This window comes from Ipomoea triloba, chromosome 16 (genome assembly GCF_003576645.1).
Source record: "Ipomoea triloba cultivar NCNSP0323 chromosome 16, ASM357664v1".
NCBI classification, from domain to species: Eukaryota; Viridiplantae; Streptophyta; class Magnoliopsida; order Solanales; family Convolvulaceae; genus Ipomoea; species Ipomoea triloba.
This window is the reverse complement of record NC_044931.1, coordinates 9,697,072-9,697,682: the sequence shown is the minus strand read 5'-3', so window position 1 is coordinate 9,697,682 and position 611 is coordinate 9,697,072. Positions and strand designations below refer to the sequence as shown.

The following is a 611-nucleotide window of genomic DNA, read 5'->3' as shown; positions in this document are numbered from 1 at the left end:
AAGACGTTTCGAAGAAGGGCTTCAAGTCCTGGCGGATATGAGAAGCAAAGGGTATATATTTGATTCTCACGCGTACTGTACAGTCATTAGTTGTTTACTTAAGGCAGGTAGGACGAAGGACGCTCATCAGTGTCTGGAGAATATGATCATGAATGGCGTTAACCTTGACATAGTGGCGTACAACACCCTTATTAATCTATACTGCAAGAACAGGAAGCTAGAATACGCCTACTTTTTGGTGGAAGATGCCGAGAAAAGAGGGTTGGTTCACGACGTATACACACATACTATCTTAATCGATGGCCTATGCAAGACCGGAGATATAAAAGGGGCGGAACACCACTTGGAGTGCATGAACAAGATGGGTTTTGTACCGAATTTGGTTGCTTTCAATTGCTTTATCAATGGGTTGTGTAAAGCTGGCCAAATCGACCATGCATTGCACGTGTTTAAATGGATGGATGAGAAGGATTGTTTTACCTATTCATCAATGGTGCACGGTCTTTGTAGGACCGGGAGATTTCGCGAAGCATCTAAGCTATTGCTTTCGTGTATTAGAGGTGGTATGAAAATTCTGAAGTCGGATAAAGAAGCAGTCATCAATGGTCTTC

General features: G+C 42.9%; 1 protein-coding gene across 1 annotated transcript in view; it reads left to right on the top strand.

Moving 5' to 3' along the window:
• LOC116007938 (pentatricopeptide repeat-containing protein At5g46680-like) overlaps nucleotides 1–611 on the top strand; it is a 139,800-nt gene that overhangs the window by 4,515 nt on the left and 134,674 nt on the right. Inside the window, exon 2 of the mRNA XM_031248598.1 lies at nucleotides 4–605. Within this exon, the coding sequence (XP_031104458.1) occupies nucleotides 4–605 (602 nt within the window). The remainder of the gene's footprint in view (nucleotides 1–3; nucleotides 606–611) is intronic.